Source organism: Hyperolius riggenbachi, chromosome 3, assembly GCF_040937935.1.
Source record: "Hyperolius riggenbachi isolate aHypRig1 chromosome 3, aHypRig1.pri, whole genome shotgun sequence".
Taxonomy (NCBI): Eukaryota; Metazoa; Chordata; class Amphibia; order Anura; family Hyperoliidae; genus Hyperolius; species Hyperolius riggenbachi.
In genome coordinates this window covers 240,527,211-240,548,229 of record NC_090648.1, presented here as the reverse complement: position 1 = coordinate 240,548,229, position 21,019 = coordinate 240,527,211, and the positions used below count along the sequence as shown (strand labels likewise).

General features: G+C 43.6%; 1 protein-coding gene across 1 annotated transcript in view; it reads right to left on the bottom strand.

Moving 5' to 3' along the window:
* The window catches only part of COPG2 (COPI coat complex subunit gamma 2), a 75,645-nt gene that overhangs the window by 16,348 nt on the left and 38,278 nt on the right, over positions 1 to 21,019 (bottom strand). Inside the window, 6 exon segments of the mRNA XM_068276029.1 lie at positions 11,273 to 11,335; positions 11,338 to 11,367; positions 11,370 to 11,399; positions 11,490 to 11,593; positions 14,716 to 14,791; positions 15,345 to 15,588. Of these exon segments, the coding sequence (XP_068132130.1) occupies positions 11,273 to 11,335; positions 11,338 to 11,367; positions 11,370 to 11,399; positions 11,490 to 11,593; positions 14,716 to 14,791; positions 15,345 to 15,588 (547 nt within the window).

The window sequence follows — 21,019 nt, the reverse complement described above, 5'->3', positions numbered from 1 at the left end:
AGGAAAATAGTGACAGGGGCTCTTGGTTACGCTTTAAACGCGTTTAAGCTCACCAACTGCGCCAAAGTGTCCCCGATCTGGTGAGTCCTACTCTAACCAGGCAAAAATGCTCGTTTTTATCAGCGTTCTAGTGGGAACCATGCCAAAAGCCCAGGGGTCAGCTAAATGGGAGAAATGAAATTAAAAACACCTCACCTTCTACTAGCTACAACTGAACTATGAGCACCGCTCATTTAAATGCTTAACTGTGCTAGAGATGGGTGTGGTTATGCACGCTCACAGGGGAAAATAATATAAGCCAAGGGATGAGCAGCACAAACCGATTTTTATGCAATACTATGCAAAGCATGCACGCAGCACTGGAGAACCCCAATCTCCATAAGAAATATATAAATACAGAGGGTGCTGCAGCACACAACAGGAAAATAGTGACAGGGGCTCTTGGTTACGCTTTAACGCGTTAAGCTCACCAACTGCGCCAAAGTGTCCCCGATCTGGTGAGTCCTACTCTAACCAGGCAAAAATGCTCGTTTTTATCAGCGTTCTAGTGGGAACCATGCCAAAAGCCCAGGGGTCAGCTAAATGGGAGAAATGAAATTAAAACACCTCACCTTCTACTAGCTACTAACTGAACTATGAGCACCGCTCATTTAAATGCTTAACTGTGCTAGAGATGGGTGTGGTTATGCACGCTCACAGGGGAAAATAATATAAGCCAAGGGATGAGCAGCACAAACCGATTTTTATGCAATACTATGCAAAGCATGCACGCAGCACTGGAGAACCCCCAATCTCCATAAGAAATATATAAATCAGAGGGTGCTGCAGCACACAACAGGAAAATAGTGACAGGGGCTCTTGGTTACGCTTTAACGCGTTTAAGCTCACCAACTGCGCCAAAGTGTCCCCGATCTGGTGAGTCCTACTCTAACCAGGCAAAAATGCTCGTTTTATCAGCGTTCTAGTGGGAACCATGCCAAAAGCCCAGGGGTCAGCTAAATGGGAGAAATGAAATTAAAAACACCTCACCTTCTACTAGCTACTAACTGAACTATGAGCACCCGCTCATTTAAATGCTTAACTGTGCTAGAGATGGGTGTGGTTATGCACGCTCACAGGGGAAAATAATATAAGCCAAGGGATGAGCAGCACAAACCGATTTTTATGCAATACTATGCAAAGCATGCACGCAGCACTGGAGAACCCCAATCTCCATAAGAAATATATAAATACAGAGGGTGCTGCAGCACACAACAGGAAAATAGTGACAGGGGCTCTTGGTTACGCTTTAAACGCGTTTAAGCTCACCAACTGCGCCAAAGTGTCCCCGATCTGGTGAGTCCTACTCTAACCAGGCAAAAATGCTCGTTTTTATCAGCGTTCTAGTGGGAACCATGCCAAAAGCCCAGGGGTCAGCTAAATGGGAGAAATGAAATTAAAAACACCTCACCTTCTACTAGCTACTAACTGAACTATGAGCACCGCTCATTTAAAATGCTTAACTGTGCTAGAGATGGGTGTGGTTATGCACGCTCACAGGGAAAATAATATAAGCCAAGGGATGAGCAGCACAAACGATTTTTATGCAATACTATGCAAAGCATGCACGCAGCACTGGAGAACCCCAATCTCCATAAGAAATATATAAATACAGAGGGTGCTGCAGCACACAACAGGAAAATAGTGACAGGGGCTCTTGGTTACGCTTTAACGCGTTTAAGCTCACCAACTGCGCCAAAGTGTCCCCGATCTGGTGAGTCCTACTCTAACCAGGCAAAAATGCTCGTTTTTATCAGCGTTCTAGTGGGAACCATGCCAAAAGCCCAGGGGTCAGCTAAATGGGAGAAATGAAATTAAAAACACCTCACCTTCTACTAGCTACTAACTGAACTATGAGCACCGCTCATTTAAATGCTTAAACTGTGCTAGAGATGGGTGTGGTTATGCACGCTCACAGGGGAAAATAATATAAGCCAAGGGATGAGCAGCACAAACCGATTTTTATGCAATATTATGCAAAGCATGCACGCAGCACTGGAGAACCCCATCTCCATAAGAAATATATAAATACAGAGGGTGCTGCAGCACACAACAGGAAAATAGTGACAGGGGCTCTTGGTTACGCTTTAACGCGTTTAAGCTCACCAACTGCGCCAAAGTGTCCCCGATCTGGTGAGTCCTACTCTAACCAGGCAAAAATGCTCGTTTTTATCAGCGTTCTAGTGGGAACCATGCCAAAAAGCCCAGGGGTCAGCTAAATGGGAGAAATGAAATTAAAAACACCTCACCTTCTACTAGCTACTAAACTGAACTATGAGCACCGCTCATTTAAATGCTTAACTGTGCTAGAGATGGGTGTGGTTATGCACGCTCACAGGGGAAAATAATATAAGCCAAGGGATGAGCAGCACAAACCGATTTTTATGCAATACTATGCAAAGCATGCACGCAGCACTGGAGAACCCCAATCTCCATAAGAAATATATAAATACAGAGGGTGCTGCAGCACACAACAGGAAAATAGTGACAGGGGCTCTTGGTTACGCTTTAACGCGTTTAAGCTCACCAACTGCGCCAAAGTGTCCCCGATCTGGTGAGTCCTACTCTAACCAGGCAAAAATGCTCGTTTTTATCAGCGTTCTAGTGGAACCATGCCAAAAGCCCAGGGGTCAGCTAAATGGGAGAAATGAAATTAAAAACACCTCACCTTCTACTAGCTACTAACTGAACTATGAGCACCGCTCATTTAAATGCTTAACTGTGCTAGAGATGGGTGTGGTTATGCACGCTCACAGGGGAAAATAATATAAGCCAAGGGATGAGCAGCACAAACCGATTTTTATGCAATACTATGCAAAGCATGCACGCAGCACTGGAGAACCCCAATCTCCATAAGAAATATATAAATACAGAGGGTGCTGCAGCACACAACAGGAAAATAGTGACAGGGGCTCTTGGTTACGCTTTAACGCGTTTAAGCTCACCAACTGCGCCAAAGTGTCCCCCGATCTGGTGAGTCCTACTCTAACCAGGCAAAAATGCTCGTTTTTATCAGCGTTCTAGTGGGAACCATGCCAAAAGCCCAGGGGTCAGCTAAATGGGAGAAATGAAATTAAAAACACCTCACCTTCTACTAGCTACTAACTGAACTATGAGCACCGCTCATTTAAATGCTTAACTGTGCTAGAGATGGTGTGGTTATGCACGCTCACAGGGGAAAATAATATAAGCCAAGGGATGAGCAGCACAAACCGATTTTTATGCAATACTATGCAAAGCATGCACGCAGCACTGGAGAACCCCAATCTCCATAAGAAATATATAAATACAGAGGGTGCTGCAGCACACAACAGGAAAATAGTGACAGGGGCTCTTGGTTACGCTTTAACGCGTTTAAGCTCACCAACTGCGCCAAAGTGTCCCCGATCTGGTGAGTCCTACTCTAACCAGGCAAAAATGCTCGTTTTTATCAGCGTTCTAGTGGGAACCATGCCAAAAGCCCAGGGGTCAGCTAAATGGGAGAAATGAAATTAAAAACACCTCACCTTCTACTAGCTACTAACTGAACTATGAGCACCGCTCATTTAAATGCTTAACTGTGCTAGAGATGGGTGTGGTTATGCACGCTCACAGGGGAAAATAATATAAGCCAAGGGATGAGCAGCACAAACCGATTTTTATGCAATATTATGCAAAGCATGCACGCAGCACTGGAGAACCCCAATCTCCATAAGAAATATATAAATACAGAGGGTGCTGCAGCACACAACAGGAAAATAGTGACAGGGGCTCTTGGTTACGCTTTAACGCGTTTAAGCTCACCAACTGCGCCAAAGTGTCCCCGATCTGGTGAGTCCTACTCTAACCAGGCAAAAATGCTCGTTTTTATCAGCGTTCTAGTGGGAACCATGCCAAAAGCCCAGGGGTCAGCTAAATGGAGAAATGAAATTAAAAACACCTCACCTTCTACTAGCTACTAACTGAACTATGAGCACCGCTCATTTAAATGCTTAACTGTGCTAGAGATGGGTGTGGTTATGCACGCTCACAGGGGAAAATAATATAAGCCAAGGGATGAGCAGCACAAACCGATTTTTATGCAATTACTATGCAAAGCATGCACGCAGCACTGGAGAACCCCAATCTCCATAAGAAATATATAAATACAGAGGGTGCTGCAGCACACAACAGGAAAATAGTGACAGGGGCTCTTGGTTACGCTTTAACGCGTTTAAGCTCACCAACTGCGCCAAAGTGTCCCGAGTCTGGTGAGTCCTACTCTAACCAGGCAAAAATGCTCGTTTTTATCAGCGTTCTAGTGGGAACCATGCCAAAAGCCCAGGGGTCAGCTAAATGGTTAGAGTAGGACTCACCAGATCGGGGACACTTTGGCGCAGTTGGTGAGCTTAAACGCGTTAAAGCGTAACCAAGAGCCCCTGTCACTATTTTCCTGTTGTGTGCTGCAGCACCCTCTGTATTTATATATTTCTTATGGAGATTGGGGTTCTCCAGTGCTGCGTGCATGCTTTGCATAGTATTGCATAAAAATCGGTTTGTGCTGCTCATCCTTGGCTTATATTATTTTCCCCTGTGAGCGTGCATAACCACACCCATCTCTAGCACAGTTAAGCATTTAAATGAGCGGTGCTCATAGTTCAGTTAGTAGCTAGTAGAAGGTGAGGTGTTTTTAATTTCATTTCTCCCATTTAGCTGACCCCTGGGCTTTTGGCATGGTTCCACTAGAACGCTGATAAAAACGAGCATTTTTGCCTGGTTAGAGTAGGGACTCACCAGATCGGGGACACTTTGGCGCAGTTGGTGAGCTTAAACGCGTTAAAGCGTAACCAAGAGCCCCTGTCACTATTTTCCTGTTGTGTCGCTGCAGCACCCTCTGTATTTATATATTTCTTATGGAGATTGGGGTTCTCCAGTGCTGCGTGCATGCTTTGCATAGTATTGCATAAAAATCGGTTTGTGCTGCTCATCCCTTGGCTTATATTATTTTCCCCTGTGAGCGTGCATAACCACACCCATCTCTAGCACAGTTAAGCATTTAAATGAGCGGTGCTCATAGTTCAGTTAGTAGCTAGTAGAAGGTGAGGTGTTTTTAATTTCATTTCTCCCATTTAGCTGACCCCTGGGCTTTTGGCATGGTTCCCACTAGAACGCTGATAAAAACGAGCATTTTTGCCTGGTTAGAGTAGGACTCACCAGATCGGGGACACTTTGGCGCAGTTGGTGAGCTTAAACGCGTTAAAGCGTAACCAAGAGCCCCTGTCACTATTTTCCTGTTTGTGTGCTGCAGCACCCTCTGTATTTATATATTTCTTATGGAGATTGGGGTTCTCCAGTGCTGCGTGCATGCTTTGCATAGTATTGCATAAAAATCGGTTTGTGCTGCTCATCCCTTGGCTTATATTATTTTCCCTGTGAGCGTGCATACCACAACCCATCTCTAGCACAGTAAGCATTTAAATGAGCGGTGCTCATAGTTCAGTTAGTAGCTAGTAGAAGGTGAGGTGTTTTTAATTTCATTTCTCCCATTTAGCTGACCCCTGGGCTTTTGGCATGGTTCCCACTAGAACGCTGATAAAAACGAGCATTTTTGCCTGGTTAGAGTAGGACTCACCAGATCGGGGACACTTTGGCGCAGTTGGTGAGCTTAAACGCGTTAAAGCGTAACCAAGAGCCCCTGTCACTATTTTCCTGTTGTGTGCTGCAGCACCCTCTGTATTTATATATTTCTTATGGAGATTGGGGTTCTCCAGTGCTGCGTGCATGCTTTGCATAGTATTTGCATAAAAATCGGTTTGTGCTGCTCATCCCTTGGCTTATATTATTTTCCCCTGTGAGCGTGCATAACCACACCCATCTCTAGCACAGTTAAGCATTTAAATGAGCGGTGCTCATAGTTCAGTTAGTAGCTAGTAGAAGGTGAGGGTTTTTAATTTCATTTCTCCCATTTAGCTGACCCCTGGGCTTTTGGCATGGTTCCCACTAGAACGCTGATAAAAACGAGCATTTTTTGCCTGGTTAGAGTAGGACTCACCAGATCGGGGACACTTTGGCGCAGTTGGTGAGCTTAAACGCGTTAAAGCGTAACCAAGAGGCCCCTGTCACTATTTTCCTGTTGTGTGCTGCAGCACCTCTGTATTTATATATTTCTTATGGAGATTGGGGTTCTCCAGTGCTGCGTGCATGCTTTGCATAGTATTGCATAAAAATCGGTTTGTGCTGCTCATCCCTTGGCTTATATTATTTTCCCCTGTGAGCGTGCATAACCACACCCATCTCTAGCACAGTTAAGCATTTAAATGAGCGGTGCTCATAGTTCAGTTAGTAGCTAGTAGAAGGTGAGGTGTTTTAATTTCATTTCTCCCATTTAGCTGACCCCTGGGCTTTTGGCATGTTCCCACTAGAACGCTGATAAAAACGAGCATTTTTGCCTGGTTAGAGTAGGACTCACCAGATCGGGGACACTTTGGCGCAGTTGGTGAGCTTAAACGCGTTAAAGCGTAACCAAGAGCCCCTGTCACTATTTTCCTGTTGTGTGCTGCAGCACCCTCTGTATTTATATATTTCTTATGGAGATTGGGGTTCTCCAGTGCTGCGTGCATGCTTTGCATAGTATTGCATAAAAATCGGTTTGTGCTGCTCATCCCTTGGCTTATATTATTTTCCCCTGTGAGCGTGCATAACCACACCCATCTCTAGCACAGTTAAGCATTTAAATGAGCGGTGCTCATAGTTCAGTTAGTAGCTAGTAGAAGGTGAGGTGTTTTTAATTTCATTTCTCCCATTTAGCTGACCCCTGGGCTTTTGGCATGGTTCCCACTAGAACGCTGATAAAAACGAGCATTTTTGCCTGGTTAGAGTAGGACTCACAGATCGGGGACACTTTGGCGCAGTTGGTGAGCTTAAACGCGTTAAAGCGTACCAAGAGCCCCTGTCACTATTTTCCTGTTGTGTGCTGCAGCACCCTCTGTATTTATATATTTCTTATGGAGATGGGGTTCTCCAGTGCTGCGTGCATGCTTTGCATAGTATTGCATAAAAATCGGTTTGTGCTGCTCATCCCTTGGCTTATATTATTTTCCCCTGTGAGCGTGCATAACCACACCCATCTCTAGCACAGTTAAGCATTTAAATGAGCGGTGCTCATAGTTCAGTTAGTAGCTAGTAGAAGGTGAGGTGTTTTTAATTTCATTTCTCCCATTTAGCTGACCCCTGGGCTTTTGGCATGGTTCCACTAGAACGCTGATAAAAACGAGCATTTTTGCCTGGTTAGAGTAGGACTCACCAGATCGGGGACACTTTGGCGCAGTTGGTGAGCTTAAACGCGTTAAAGCGTAACCAAGAGCCCCTGTCACTATTTTCCTGTTGTGTGCTGCAGCACCCTCTGTATTTATATATTTCTTATGGAGATTGGGGTTCTCCAGTGCTGCGTGCATGCTTTGCATAGTATTGCATAAAAATCGGTTTGTGCTGCTCATCCCTTGGCTTATATTATTTTCCCCTGTGAGCGTGCATAACCACACCCATCTCTAGCACAGTTAAGCATTTAAATGAGCGGTGCTCATAGTTCAGTTAGTAGCTAGTAGAAGGTGAGGTGTTTTTTAATTTCATTTCTCCCATTTAGCTGACCCCTGGGCTTTTGGCATGGTTCCCACTAGAACGCTGATAAAAACGAGCATTTTGCCTGGTTAGAGTAGGACTCACCAGATCGGGGACACTTTGGCGCAGTTGGTGAGCTTAAACGCGTTAAAGCGTAACCAAGAGCCCCTGTCACTATTTTCCTGTTGTGTGCTGCAGCACCCTCTGTATTTATATATTTCTTATGGAGATTGGGGTTTCTCCAGTGCTGCGTGCATGCTTTGCATAGTATTGCATAAAAATCGGTTTTGTGCTGCTCATCCCTTGGCTTATATTATTTTCCCCTGTGAGCGTGCATAACCACACCCATCTCTAGCACAGTTAAGCATTTAAATGAGCGGTGCTCATAGTTCAGTTAGTAGCTAGTAGAAGGTGAGGTGTTTTTAATTTCATTTCTCCCATTTAGCTGACCCCTGGGCTTTTGGCATGGTTCCCACTAGAACGCTGATAAAAACGAGCATTTTTGCCTGGTTAGAGTAGGACTCACCAGATCGGGGACACTTTGGCGCAGTTGGTGAGCTTAAACGCGTTAAAGCGTAACCAAGAGCCCCTGTCACTATTTTCCTGTTGTGTGCTGCAGCACCCTCTGTATTTATATATTTCTTATGGAGATTGGGGTTCTCCAGTGCTGCGTGCATGCTTTGCATAGTATTGCATAAAAATCGGTTTGTGCTGCTCATCCCTTGGCTTATATTATTTTCCCCTGTGAGCGTGCATAACCACACCCATCTCTAGCACAGTTAAGCATTTAAATGAGCGGTGCTCATAGTTCAGTTAGTAGCTAGTAGAAGGTGAGGTGTTTTTAATTTCATTTCTCCCATTTAGCTGACCCCTGGGCTTTTGGCATGGTTCCCACTAGAACGCTGATAAAAACGAGCATTTTTGCCTGTGTTAGAGTAGGACTCACCAGATCGGGGACACTTTGGCGCAGTTGGTGAGCTTAAACGCGTTAAAGCGTAACCAAGAGCCCCTGTCACTATTTTCCTGTTGTGTGCTGCAGCACCCTCTGTATTTATATATTTCTTATGGAGATTGGGGTTCTCCAGTGCTGCGTGCATGCTTTGCATAGTATTGCATAAAAATCGGTTTGTGCTGCTCATCCCTTGGCTTATATTATTTTCCCCTGTGAGCGTGCATAAACCCACACCCATCTCTAGCACAGTTAAGCATTTAAATGAGCGGTGCTCATAGTTCAGTTAGTAGCTAGTAGAAGGTGAGGTGTTTTTAATTTCATTTCTCCCATTTAGCTGACCCCTGGGCTTTTGGCATGGTTCCCACTAGAACGCTGATAAAAACGAGCATTTTTGCCTGGTTAGAGTAGGACTCACCAGATCGGGGACACTTTTGGCGCAGTTGGTGAGCTTAAACGCGTTAAAGCGTAACCAAGAGCCCCTGTCACTATTTTCCTGTTGTGTGCTGCAGCACCCTCTGTATTTATATATTTCTTATGGAGATTGGGGTTCTCCAGTGCTGCGTGCATGCTTTGCATAGTATTGCATAAAAATCGGTTTGTGCTGCTCATCCCTTGGCTTATATTATTTTCCCCTGTGAGCGTGCATAACCACACCCATCTCTAGCACAGTTAAGCATTTAAATGAGCGGTGCTCATAGTTCAGTTAGTAGCTAGTAGAAGGTGAGGTGTTTTTAATTTCATTTCTCCCATTTAGCTGACCCGCCTGGGCTTTTGGCATGGTTCCCACTAGAACGCTGATAAAAACGAGCATTTTTGCCTGGTTAGAGTAGGACTCACCAGATCGGGGACACTTTGGCGCAGTTGGTGAGCTTAAACGCGTTAAAGCGTAACCAAGAGCCCCTGTCACTATTTTCCTGTTGTGTGCTGCAGCACCCTCTGTATTTATATATTTCTTATGGAGATTGGGGTTCTCCAGTGCTGCGTGCATGCTTTGCATAGTATTGCATAAAAATCGGTTTGTGCTGCTCATCCCTTGGCTTATATTATTTTCCCCTGTGAGCGTGCATAACCACACCCATCTCTAGCACAGTTAAGCATTTAAATGAGCGGTGCTCATAGTTCAGTTAGTAGCTAGTAGAAGGTGAGGTGTTTTTAATTCATTTCTCCCATTTAGCTGACCCCTGGGCTTTTGGCATGGTTCCCACTAGAACGCTGATAAAAACGAGCATTTTTGCCTGGTTAGAGTAGGACTCACCAGATCGGGGGACACTTTGGCGCAGTTGGTGAGCTTAAACGCGTTAAAGCGTAACCAAGAGCCCCTGTCACTATTTTCCTGTTGTGTGCTGCAGCACCCTCTGTATTTATATATTTCTTATGGAGATTGGGGTTCTCCAGTGCTGCGTGCATGCTTTGCATAGTATTGCATAAAAATCGGTTTGTGCTGCTCATTCCCTTGGCTTATATATATATATATATAAATAATTCTCTCTCTCTCTCTCTCTCTATATATATATAATTCTCTCTCTCTCTCCATATATATATATATATATAATATATAATTCTCTCTCTCTCTCTATATATATATATATATATATATAATTCTCTCTCTCTCTCTATATATATATATATATATATATATATATTCTCTCATCTCTCTCTATATATATATATATATATATATATATAATTCTCTCTCTCTCTCTATATATATATATATATATATATATATAATTCTCTCTCTCTCTCTATATATATATATTATATATATATATATATATATAATTCTCTCTCTCTCTCCATATATATATATATATATATATATAATTCTCTCTCTCTCTCCATATATATATATATATATATATATAATTCTCTCTCTCTCTCCATATATATATATATATATATATATAATTCTCTCTCTCTCTCCATATATATATATATATATATATATAATTCTCTCTCTCTCTCTCTATATATATATATATATATAATTCTCTCTCTCTCTCTATATATATATATATATATATAATTCTCTCTCTATATATATATATATATATATATAATTCTCTCTCTCTCTCTCTATATATATATATATATATAATTCTCTCTCCTCTCTCTCTCTCTCTCTCTCTCTCTCTCTCTCTCTCGCTCTCTCCTCTCTCTCTCTCTCTCTCTCTCTCTCTCTCTCTCTCTCTCTCTCTCTCTCTCTCTCTCTCTCTCTCTCTCTCTCTCTCTCTCTCTCTCTCTCTCTCACTCCTCTCTCCTCTCTCTCTCTCTCTCTCTCTCTCTCTCTCTCTCTCTCTCTCTCTTCTCTCTCTCTCTCTCTCTCTCTCTCTATATATATATATATATATATATATATATATATTATATATATACACACACATACATACATAGGGCACATTTATACAGAAGGGGGAACAGCACTGGGAGTTTTGGTGCTAGTCTCGCTATCACCACCATGCACCCTATTGACCACGACGGCCCGACATCCTGCAGCATGTCTGATCGATGCATGTGACCCACGCCTGAAATTGATTGCATCTTTGATTGGGCATGCCCTTGACAGCACAGATTTTTCATCTGATTTGATAAATATTGAATTGGATGGGCGATCGCTTCGCCAAGGTCGAGTATTGTATGGCCACCTATTATGCACTTTTGACACTAGTATAGACAGAATATTGTTTGAATTGATATCTGACACACACCTGGCTTTCTGCTCCACAAAGGGGACAGTTGATAGAGGAACGGATTTCAAGTCAAAAGGTTCTCTGATGGTTCCAGTGTATACTGGTGCAAGCTTTCTCCAGGCCAAGCACCGAAACGGTCAGTCCTGTGGTACACAAAGCAATAACAAATGTGAATGCTCTTGGAAAGTCAGTAAAGACGAGCTACAAAGACATTAGTGACAAACAGAACAGACCATTCAAAATGTAGGCTGCATTGAGGTTTAACTGCTTCTGTTGAAGAACGTTAAAGTAAAATGTAGCTCTGTCTCGGACCTCATCATCGCTGTCCATCATGCACCTGAAAGGCATATTAATATTCATAAAGTTTCAAGCAATGAAACTAAACCACTCTTCCAAAAATGTATAGGAAATCATTATCAAAATGAGGAACTGAATGCCCTGTTTTGGAGAAAAGGGAAAGTTGAAGTTGCAACTCGCCATCACAGATGGTCAACGAGACAAATAGTTACGTTTATGTAGAATAGAATTAAGCAAAATCTTTACGCAAATGTATGCAGCCTGAAAATGACCAATCGAATCCCAACTCAGCTTCATTCAGTTGGTACATACTCATGCTGCAGACATTGTATTCAGCTTGCATCAACTTAGAATTATTTACATCTCATTAACCATCCCTACTCACCATTCTTTACAGGGGAAAAAAAAAGTTGGTAGAAAAATATGGCATTAAAATTTAGCAGTTCATGTTTTGAATGTTTCAGTGTTCTTGCACGCCGGTTTTGCCGAAGTCTGATTAATTAACTGCTTCAAAGGAACCCAGAGACCTGAGAATAGAAAGAATTGATACTTATGCAGGGCTTCCTCCAGCCCCATAAGCATGTCCTAGCCCCTTGCCGTCCTCCCTCAGTCTACCGTTCAGCCGCAATCAGCCCCAGTAACGGGCTCAGTCTCGCCAGTCAGGGTTTTTTCCTCCAGCCCCCTAAGCATGTCCAAGTTGCTTGCCGTCACAAGAGGACGGCAAGCAACTCGGACATGCTTAGGGGGCTGGAGGAAGCCCCAAGTATTGATTCTTTCTATTCTTAGGTCTCTGGTATACTTAAGGCTGCTGAGAGAAATCCTGTAATCCCCACTGCAGGAGCTCCTGCTTGAGTGGTTAAATTCTAAGGAAATGGCTACTTGCCAAAGCATGCAAAATTAAGCAGTAAGCTTTACTACAATCTTTCTCACATGTAAACAGTCAGATTAATAATACCTACTGTAAAGTGACAGTTACCCATTCTGATGGCTTGGAACACCTTACCCACATGTTTGGGACATGTACAGGTCTTCATAGGATATTCTCAATTTTTCCTATTTTTTTAAAAGCAGTCCCAAAATGGCAGTGGCACAAGCCAACTGCCAGAATAGTATGCATGAGAGTAGGCAGGCTGGCCAGCTTTTCTGTGCAGCTCCTTCCCAGGGAGTGCTTTTAAAACGTATATTGGAAATCTTGAGAATCCATCACAACGTGAAGATGTATTTGTCCAAAACCTGTCAGTAAGAGTTTGAGTTGTTACATTAGCAACATCTGCTGTAAATGACCGCTACATAGGAAAAAAAAAAAAAAAGTCATTTACACAGCATTTTACAAAAAAAATGCACCTCTAAAAATGTATGGGTATATGTGTATTTAATTCACAGTTTTTCATTACAGTGATGTTTTAAAGCAGGATGTCACCATAACAATCAAATTTCAACAGCAACTGGTCTGAGTGTATTAAGTGATAAAGATGCTAATCCTGCATTCAAAACTTTTTCTGCTGTTGTGATTTGGAGTTATATACTTAAGCAGCACTGGCCCTTTAGTAGTCAGTGCCAAACAGTTGCATGCTGGGGGTTCTTTTTATCTCTAATATATTCCTCCTCTCATTTATTTCCCTGCCTAGCGGCTTATCTGAAACACGATCCCCTGCTCACTTGTGTTAACAAGCAAGGCAGAGGGGGCTCAGCGATTGGAGGAGAAAAGAAAAAAAAAAAGCAGAAATGACATCAGGCTTTAGCCTAAACTGTGGGCAAAAGACATGGTTCCCACCAGGAACAGAATTCTCTTCATTTACTATATGCAATTCACTGAAATCAAAACATGGACAGTACAATACATGTGTTATGTAAGCAGATCAAGTATTTAGCTACTTATATATGTGTTTTTTTTCCCTGGCATATTATGGCTAATCCTACTGCTTTAAAGTGAACCTTAAAAGGACATCCGGGGTGAAAATAAACTGATGAAACAATTGTATTTATACTCCTCCTAAAAATGACTTTTTAAAGATGCGTACACACGCACTATTGAAACCGCGGCGCGGTCGTTCTGCCGACAGTAGTACGTGCGTACAGGCTGTCGGCAAAGTGATAAGACAGTTTTTGACTGATCTGCCGGGCAGACTGATAAGACTGTTTTTACTGATCCGCCGGGCGGAACAGTCAAAAACAGTCTCATCAGTCTGCCGACAGCCTGTACGCATGTACTACTGTCGGCAGAACGACCGCGCTGCGGGAGGGTCTGAAGGACCAGTCATTTGTTACAACAGTGCGTGTGTACCCACTTAAGACATCCCACAGTTTCATTTTAAATTTAAGTCTACTTTAAGTTATTACTGTTTCATTGTCCCCGCTCAATGACACATTCATTTGCGTAGAGCTGAAATCTATGAACTATTGCCAGTTTTTAATTTCTTTTCTGCTCCCAGAACCCATTTACTGTCAGGGAAATGTTTTATGGCTACAATACCTCCTCAGTGAGGGCTATAGTCCGACCCAGTTCCAACCCAGACAGAAACTGTCACTTGCACACCTGATGTTTAACTCTTTCGGGCAAAGTAAGAAAAAAAGGAACGCAGCATAGTTATTTGTGTGCTTGGCAAAGTACATACACGTTTATCTTATGTCACCTCGGTTGTCCTTTTCACTGTAAAACAAATAAAAAAACCTTCACTTACCTGGTGTTTCGACCAGACCCCTGCAGCCGTCCTATGCCTACGGTGTGCCAAACCAATCCTCCGCTACCCCACCACGGCTCAGTTTAGAGTCCAGTACGCCTGCGCAGCCCTGGCCGTGCACATCCCCATACGCATTTCATGTTGACGAGTGCATCCTGGGCAAGTGTAGTAAGAAGTTTTCTCTTACTGCACCTGCACAGGATGTGCTTGCTGACGTCAAATGCGTACAAGGATGAGTACGGCCAGCGCTGTGCAGGCACACTGGACCGCCAACTGATCAGTCGGCAGAATCGACACTGAGCTGCGGCAGAGGACCGGAGGATCGGTTTTGCACGCCACAGGCACAGGATGGCTGCAGAGGCTGGTCAAAGCCCCAGGTAAGTGAAACTTTGTTTACAGTTAAGGTTCACTTTAAGCTTTCTGATTTACTATTTTGTACTTTATTATATGGCACTAATTTTGCAAAGTTATGTATGGTTACCTTTGTAGCAGTACTAAACAGCTAGGAAGGAGACTTTCATTCTGTGCCCCGAACTTGGCTAGCGCACTGACAGCAGCTGTAAAATAAAAATACTGTTTACAGACATCCCAGTACACTGATATATTAACCCTTTTGGGACCGGATGGCTCTGGCCTCTCAAAGACTAGAGCCATCCCTTCCCTATACTGCCCTGTGATTACTGTGATTGACTCACAGTAATCACAAGGGCAGGAGCCAATAAACTTGGCTCCTGCCCAAAATGCGAAAGCTCTGCTGTAAGTGGGACAGGAGGACTGCGTGAGTGCACAGCAGCGAATAGTTAGAATTGGCAGGATGAAGATTCCAACTAAGTTGATCTGGAGAAGGTTAAGATCAGTACAAAACAGAGAACTGCATAAGCCGAATTTAGTTACAAATACCAAAATTCAAAGCAATTACAGATGCATACAGTGTTTTAATTTTCTCCTAGAGGGGCTACTTTTGGGCAAATGGGCGAGAATATGACTTTTTTTAATCCAAATATGTTACAGTAGTGTTGATAGTGCTGCGAACATTAACTTTGAGCATACTATAGGTGCGCTTTACCTGCAGCATGAGTATTTTCTGTAGATCTTGCCAGCAACACTCACCTGCTCTCACAGCCTCATTCTCCAGTACCACTCTGTTAAAGATGAAGCGGATGTATTTTGATGGATTTGGTGTTCGAGGTCCTTCTCTGCCCAACAAGTGTAGTATCTTGGTAGCCAGCACGGTGTGTTCACAGTCCTCAATGAATTCACATAAATGGGCTAGTCCCGATTCTTTACCATCTGGATTTTCCTCTATAATATGGATTATGCAGTTAACAATAGCTCTCTTATATTCGAAACCCCCCTGTAGGGATAAAAAAAAAAAAAAAAAGAAAAAAAAAAAAAAAGCTCAAAAGACAGTGAGTGATACTAAAAAAATAAAAATCTAATACTAAAATAAAAATAACTTTGGCCCAGCAAAGTACAAAATAAAGGTTATTGTTTTGCCTTCATTTTAATTAAAGTGGTGAAAGGCTTGACTTTTGTCGCGCATGTTCCCATCAAAGATTTCCCCATGTCCGTTTTATTGGATGATGGCTACGCTAAGTACCAAACTTGACCCATATCCTATTCTTAACATCAACATTCGCACCATTATAGGTCCAACCCCTCCATTAACAGCTCTTAAAGGAATACTTAAGCCTTGCAAGAAATAATAATAAAAAAAAAAAAAAACAGTTTTACTCACCTGGGGCTTCTACCTAGCCCCTGCAGCTGTCCCATGCCCCCGCAGTCACTAACGGATCCTCCTGTCCGCCAACTAGTTTTGTTTTCGGCCGGTAGAATCACTACGCAGGCCTTCGCGTTTCCATGAGGACGGGTACGCGAAGTCGTCTACACCTGGCCAGGCCTGCCGCCAAAACTAAACTAGTTGGCAGCAGGGGCCCGAAGGATCTGCAGATTTTTTTTTGCAAGTCTTAAGTATCCCTTTACGGTCCATAACCACCAGAAGATTTTTTTCATAATGAACAGGTTTTTTGGGACATTAAACATCATTTAACAAATATTTGTTATGTTGCACAAAGACACCAGATTACCCACAACCAACATTCGTTTTGCAGGACTGGCATGACTGATCACTTCACGGACGATTGTAACGATTTTGACTAACTCAATGGACTTTCTCATCCAGTCATTCATTTTCACATTCCGCGATTCGGCAGCGCAAATTCTACAATCCATCTTTTAATGGGTACTTAGCTTTACACCTACAACAGCCTGTAAAACTAGTTTTCCTTAAAATGTATGTCAAGTCTGAAAAAAAGGAGAAGGGATATCTCCAAAACAGATGTCAATAAAAGCCTGAGAGATGATCCAACCTTGTTCATATTTGTCCCAAGTATTAAAGTGCACCTTGCTCCAGAAACCGTTTTAAAATATGATAAAGACTTAAAGGGAACCTTAACTGAGAGGTAAATGGATGTTTCCTTTTAAACAATACCAGCTGCTTGTCAGTCCTGCTGATCTCTTTGGCTGCAGCAGTGGCTGAATCACACACCTGAAACAAGCATGCAGCTAATCCAGTCTGACTTCAGTCAGAGCACCTGATCTGCATGCTTGTTGAGGGGCTGTGGCTAAAAGTATTAGATACACAGGATCAGCGGGAGAGTCGGGCAACTGGTATTATTTTAACCACTTGCCGACCGCCCACAGCCGATGGGCGGCGGCAAAGTGGACGCGGAAAGGACCGCAATACGCCCATGGGCATAGCGTCCTTTCGGCATGCTGGGGGAGCGATCGCGTCACTGGTGACGCGCACTTCCCCGGCAACTGGCTCCGCCCACCCGCGACGACAACCCGCCGGCCGTTCGGAAGCGCCGGCGGGTTGTTAACTCCACGATCGCCGCTACAAAGTGTATAATACACTTTGTAATGTATACTAAGTGTACTATACAGGCTGCCTCCTGCCCTGGTGGTCCCAGTGTCCGAGGGACCACCAGGGTAGGCTGCAGCCACCCTAGTCTGCACCCAAACACACTGATCTGCCCCCTGATCGCCCACAGCACCCCTCAGACCCCCCTTGCCCACCCCCCAGACCACTGTTTGCACCCAATCACCCCCCTAATCACCCATCAATCACTCCCTGTCACGATCTGTCAACGCCATTTTTTTTTTTAATCCCTAAACTGCCCCTTGGGGGACTCCTGATCACCCCCCCACCCCTCAGATTCTCCCCAGACCCCCCCCCCCCCCCCCCCCGTGTACTGTATGCATCTATCCCCCCTGATCACCTGTCAATCACCCCCTGTCACTGCCACCCATCAATCAGCCCCTAACCTGCCCCTTGCGGGCAATCTGATCACCCACCCACACCATCAGATCGCCTGCAGACCCGCCGTCAGATGACCTCCCAAGTGCATGGTTTACATCTGTTCTCTCCTCTAAACACCCACTAATTATCCATCAATCACCCCTGTCACTGCTACCCATCAGATTAGACTCCTATCTGCCCCTAGGGCACCCAAACACCCGCCCACACCCTCAGAACGCCCTCAGACCCCAGCCCTGATTTTCTCGCCAGTGCATTGCTTGCATCCATTCCCCCCACTAATCACACCTTGAGACACCCATCAATCACCTCCTGTCACCACCTGTCACCCCCTAGCACACCTACCCATTAGATCAGGCCCAATACAACCTGTCACCTAAAAGGCCACCCTGCTTATGACCGGTTCCATAAAATTCGCCCCCTCAGACCACCTGTCATCAAAATTTGCAGATGCTTATACCCCTTATTCCCCCCTCTAATCACACCTTGAGACACCCATCAATCACCTCCTGTCACCCCCTAGCACACCTACCCATCAGATCAGGCCCCAATTTGCCCCGTGTGGGCTCCTGATCACTCGGTCAAACCCTCAGATCCCCCTCAGACCCCCCTTCCGATCACCTCCCCAGTGCATTGATTGCATCTATTTTCCCCTCTAACCACCCCCTGAGACACCCATCAATCACCTCCTGTCACCCCCCTAGCACTCCTATCCATCAGATCAGGCCCAATACAACCTGTCACCTAAAAGGCCACCCTGCTTATGACCGGTTCCATAAAATTCGCCCCCTCAGACCACCTGTCATCAAAATTTGCAGATGCTTATACCCCTTAACAGTCATTTTGAGACATTTGGTTTCCAGACTACTCACGGTTTTGGGCCCCCGTAAAATGCCAGGGCAGTATAGGAACCCCACAAGTGACCTCATTTTAGAAAGAAGACAACCCAAGGTATTCTGTTAGATGTATGACGAGTTCATAGAAGATTTTATTTTTTGTCACAAGTTAGCGGAAATTGATTTGTATTTTTTTTTTTTTCAAAAAGTGTAAATTTCTGCTAACTTGTGACAAAAAAAAAAAAAAAAAAAAAATCTATGAACTCACCATACTCCTAACAGAATACCTTGGGGTGTCTTCTTTCTAAAATGGGGTCACTTGTGGGGTTCCTATACTGCCCTGGCATTTTAGGGGCCCTAAACCGCGAGGAGTAGTCTAGAATCCAAATGCCTCAAAATGACCTGTGAATAGGACGTTGGGCCCCTTAGCGCACCTAGGCTGCAAAAAAGTGTCACACATGTATCGCCGTACTCAGGAGGAGAAGTAGTATAATGTGTTTTGGGGTGTATTTTTACACATACCCATGCTGGGTGGGAGAAAGATCTCTGTAAATGACAAATTTTTGATTTTTTTTTTTTTTTTTTTTTTTTTTTTTTTTTACACACAATCAAAAATTTGTCATTTACAGAGATCTTTCTCCCACCCAGCATGGGTATATGTAAAAATACACCACAAAACACATTATACTACTTCTTCTGAGCACGGCAGTACCACATGTGTGGCACTTTTTTGCAGCCTAACTGCGCTAAGGGGCCCAAAGTCCAATGAGTACCTTTAGGATTTCACATGTCATTTTGCGACATTTGGTTTCAAGACTACTCCTCACGGTTTAGGGCCCCTAAAATGCCAGGGCAGTGTAGGAACCAGACAAATGACCCCATTTTAGAAAGAAGACACCCCAAGGTATTCTGTTAGGTTCATGGTGAGTTCATAGAAGAATTTTTTTTTGGTCACAAATTAGCGGAAAATGACACTTTGCGAAAAAAACAATTAAAATCAATAGTTTTTTTCCACAAAGTGTCATTTTCCGCTAATTTGTGACAAAAAAAAATAAATCTATGAACACACCATACTCCTAACGGAATACCTTGGGGTGTCTCCTTTCTAAAATGGGGTCATTTGTGGGGTTCCTATACTGCCCTGGCATTTTAGGGGCCCTAAACCGTGAGGAGTAGTCTTGAAACCAAATGTCGCAAAATGACCTGTGAAATCCTAAAGGTACTCATTGGACTTTGGGCCCCATAGCGCAGTTAGGGTGCAAAAAAATGCCACACAGGAGAAGTAGTATAATGTGTTTTGTGGTGTATTTTTACACATACCCATGCTGGGTGGGAGAAAGATCTCTGCAAATGGACAATTGTGTGTAAAAAAAAATAAAGAAAAAAAATGTCATTTACAGAGATATTTCTCCCACCCAGCATGGGTATGTGTAAAAATACACCACAAAACACATTATACTACTTCTAAGTACGGCAATACCACATGTGTGGCACTTTTTTGCAGCCTAACTGCGCTAAGGGGCCCAAAGTCCAATGAGCACCTTCAGGCTTTACAGGGGTGCTTACAATTTAGCACCCCCAAAATGCCAGGACAGTAAACACCCCACAAATGACCCCATTTTGGAAAGTAGACACTTCTAGGTATTCAGAGGAGCATAGTGAGTCCGTGGCAGATTTCATTTTTTTTTGTCGCAAGTTAAAAGAAATGGAAACTTTTTGTTTTTTTTGCCACAAAGTGTCATTTTCCGCTAACTTGTGACAAAAAATAAAATCTATGAACTCACCATGCCTCTCAGTGAATATTTTGGGATGTCCTCTTTCCAAAATGGGGTCATTTGGGGGGTAATTATACTATCCTGGATTTTTAGCACCTCATGAAACATGACAGGTGGTCAGAAAAGTCAGAGATGCTTCAAAATGGGAAAATTAACTTTTGGCACCATAGTTTGTAAACGCTATAACTTTTACCCAAACCAATAAATATACACTGAATGGGTTTTTTTTTTTTATCAAAGACCTGTAGCACAATAAATTTGGACAAAAATGTACACAGAAATTTTACTTTATTTGAAAAATGTCAGCACAGGAAGTAAAAAAAAAAAAAAAAAAAAATTTGACAAAATTCATGTCTTTTTTTGATGAATATAATACAAACAAACTCGCAGCAGCAATCAAATAGCACCAAAAGAAAGCTGTATTAGTGACAAGAAAAGAAGGGAAAATTCATTTAGGTAGTAGGTTGTATGACCGAGCAATAAACCGTGAAAGCTGCAGTGGTCTGAATGGAGAAAAAGGCTTCGGTCCTTAACCACCCTGGCGTTCTATTAAGATCGCCAGGGCGGCTGCGGGAGGGTTTTTTTTTTAAATAAAAAAAAAACTATTTCATGCAGCCAACTGAAAGTTGGCTGCATGAAAGCCCACTAGAGGGCGCTCCGGAGGCGTTCTTCCGATCGCCTCCGGCAGCCAGAAGTAACACGGAAGGCCGCAATGAGCGGCCTTCCGTGTTTTGCTTACTTCGTCGCCATGGCGACGAGCGGAGTGACGTCATGGACGTCAGCCGCCTCCGATCCAGCCCTTAGCGCTGGCCGGAACTATTTGTTCCGGCTGCGCAGGGCTCAGGCGGCTGGGGG